This window comes from Loa loa, assembly GCF_000183805.2.
Source record: "Loa loa unplaced genomic scaffold supercont3.1142, whole genome shotgun sequence".
Classification (NCBI taxonomy): Eukaryota; Metazoa; Nematoda; class Chromadorea; order Rhabditida; family Onchocercidae; genus Loa; species Loa loa.
In genome coordinates, this window is record NW_018109322.1 from 1 (window position 1) to 2868 (window position 2868).

The following is a 2868-nucleotide window of genomic DNA, read 5'->3' on the forward strand; positions in this document are numbered from 1 at the left end:
GTTCTTTAGATACTTCGTCGACTAATATTTCTTCCTTTATTCCTATTTCTCCACTTACTCCTTGCATTGGTAAACTTATTGATACATTCCGTTCCTCACTCACTTTTTGCACTAGTAAATCCAACAGGTCTGTTTGCTCCGTTTGCGCTTCCTCAAATTGTACGAAATAATCTACCTCATATTTTATTAAAATGTTGAAATTTTCGGAATATTGTAGTGCTATATTGTATTTTTTAACTTTAAATGAACTTACAGTTGTTTGAATATTGCCCAGTTGGAAGACGAAGAAAGCGAAATAAATAAAATGCATATTGAAGTGAGCAATACTTTGCCAATTCTGAAAAACATTCAAATTTACTAATGCACTGGATAACAACGCCTGTTGTTTGTAAATTGCAGAAAGATTCAATAAACGCTTTTCTAAATATATTAGCGTTGACAAAACGAATAGTGTCATATTTATTGCAAATATAGCATGGTGGGACATCTCTCATTCAAACGATAAACATGACATGTTGGAAATGGATTGTAAACGTTCCAAAGTAGTATTTGTGAAAACTTTATAGATACAAATTTGATTGGAGGATAATTTTGTTTTAAAAAAGCACTTATTTTACGTTTACTGGAAATTCCAAAATTCCATGACGCGAAAAGTTTGATAGCAACTGGCATTTTCCATCGGAATAAATGAAGTAGAACTTACTGAATGAAATTCGTGGAAGAGCCTTTTATATAGACGACCCAGTCACTTGTTTTGTCTGGTATTGTCCAAATATCGTCTGTGTAAATGCTCATTCAAATGAAAATGGCAAACTATCTGTACAAATAATCTATGTCCACGTGTAATAATGCAATGATAACAATCACAGTTTAATCCTTTATACTGAATAACTGTTGTATTGCATTGTGAAAATTAATTTATGCAAATCCGTCGCAAAATTTTGTGCATAATTCCGTTTCACAAAATTTTGCCTACAATTTCGTCACATTAGATTGAAAAATTCAATCCAATTATATTTCATGAGAAAATTCAAATTAGCAGCAAGAAATTAGGGCCTCAAAATTTTAAAAGAACCATTTTTATCGAATAAGATAATTATTTTAATTATCAATGCAGTACTATTTGATATAACCTCTTTTGTAAAAGTAAAAACAAAAGCTTTGCTTCTGAAATATTGGAAGTTTATATATCAAGAAATTTATTGGAAATGGAAATATTGATCAAATATATGTAGTTCAAATTGCCACCCTTCCTTTTGGGTCTTTTTTCTAAAAAAATTTCACTTTTATGAGTTTTCTTTTTCTTTTTTGCTATGAGAACAATTGCATGTTGACAATCTTACTAATCGCTGATAATAATAATATCTGCAAAGCCGGAAAAATGTCATGAATTGAAATTCAGAATACTTCCAAAATAATTAGATTCGTTACATAAAATTAATAAAATAAATATTTTGATACTCAAAGTGATGAATTACTCATCCAAATCCATCTCTTCCAATTTTTTAGCCAATCTTAATTCCAATGTTCAAATGTTGGAGACATAAAAGCCTTTTTTGTAAATTGTTTCCAATCTGTTAATTAAGCTTACGTGCAATTGTTGGAATATTGCAATGAACTTATACCCAAATATCGGAATTTTATAAAGGACCTCTATTGGGCTATTTGCGGTAAGCTAATGTCTCTGGAATGTTAAACCACCCTCACTATATATGAGGCTAGAGTCTAGTCAGTGATCAAGTTCAAAAGCTCGAGTAGTCTTTCGACCCGATACCTAAGCCTAAGCCTAAGCCTAAACGATCAATACGTTGTTTGAGGATGGAGTAAATGTAACATTCGCTATCCTGGTGATCCTTCTTAAAAAGTATATGCCTTTTATCTGTTAAATTTCTCTTCGAGATTGTGATTAACTTTGATTTAGACTGGTTGATTGCAGCTAAAGTTGAAGTTTCCTTTCCTGTGTTAGGTAATCCTCGGTTTGGTTGAGTAGCCGTTGCCAATACAGAAGTTTCTTTCTGTGTGGTTGGGTTGAAGCTGCATTTGACCGGAATCTAGAAGTAATGGAGGGTTGGCTTCTTATCATTTGTTCTTTTCTATTAACTAATTCTTCTGAGGAATTGCGTGAGTTTTATAACCACTATACTTCGTTTTATAACCACCACACTTCATGTTATCTTAAAATAATCAAATTGTCAACTTTTCTAACAATTATTTACTTATTTGATTATTTAAATTATGAACTTATTTTAACTTTCTCAGTTATATGGAATCAATGTATGATCATGAAATGCATTTACGTTATGAACGTTTGCCGGAATCATTGAAAATTTTGAGGACAGTTAGCCAGAATGCAGTAACTCTATTCCTGGACGTGATCCTAATCAATCCGAAGCACTTCCAAAAAATTCTTCAAAACTACTTAGATATTAATGGTTTGTGTGATGTCAGTGTGTGTATTGTTTGTATGGGTCATCCTCAAATACCTCATCCATCCTCAAACACCTCATCTTGGTGGTATGGACCATACAAACTAAAAGGGGAGGAAAACGAATGGCTACAATGTGAATTCCAAGCAGGAGAGCAGCACGATGACGAAGGAACGGAGAGAAACCAGTGGATTGATGCTAATTTGATTACTCAAATAGCCAAGAGACAACAATTTTCGTTCATAGACGCAAGCCGATTCAGTAAATGGTCTAAACTAATAAAGTAACCATTTTTACCCTTAGATTCATCAAACGCTTAGATTCATCATAACAAAGATCTCGGAAGGCTTATCACACTCAACAGTGAAGGAAGTTGTCATAGCTCGACGAATGCTAATCAGACAAGCAACGACGGTGAAATAGCTAAATGATATCTTTATTA

General features: G+C 32.7%; 2 protein-coding genes across 2 annotated transcripts; one reads left to right on the forward strand and one right to left on the reverse strand.

The window, feature by feature from the left end:
- Positions 1–58: 58 nt before the first annotated feature.
- Positions 59–487, reverse strand: LOAG_19062 (hypothetical protein; the record flags this gene model as incomplete). The annotated part of the gene is made up of 2 exons (XM_020451718.1): positions 59–151; positions 254–487. Coding segments are annotated over 2 exons (327 nt in total), but the record flags the coding sequence as incomplete, so codon positions are not given.
- A 1776-nt stretch (positions 488–2263) lies between these two features.
- LOAG_14234 (hypothetical protein) lies at positions 2264–2713 on the forward strand (the record flags this gene model as incomplete). Its single annotated transcript, XM_003149733.1, has 1 exon — positions 2264–2713. The coding sequence occupies one exon, from the start codon at positions 2264–2266 to the stop codon at positions 2711–2713; it is 450 nt and encodes a 149-aa protein (XP_003149781.1).
- Between the last annotated feature and the right edge of the window lie 155 nt (positions 2714–2868).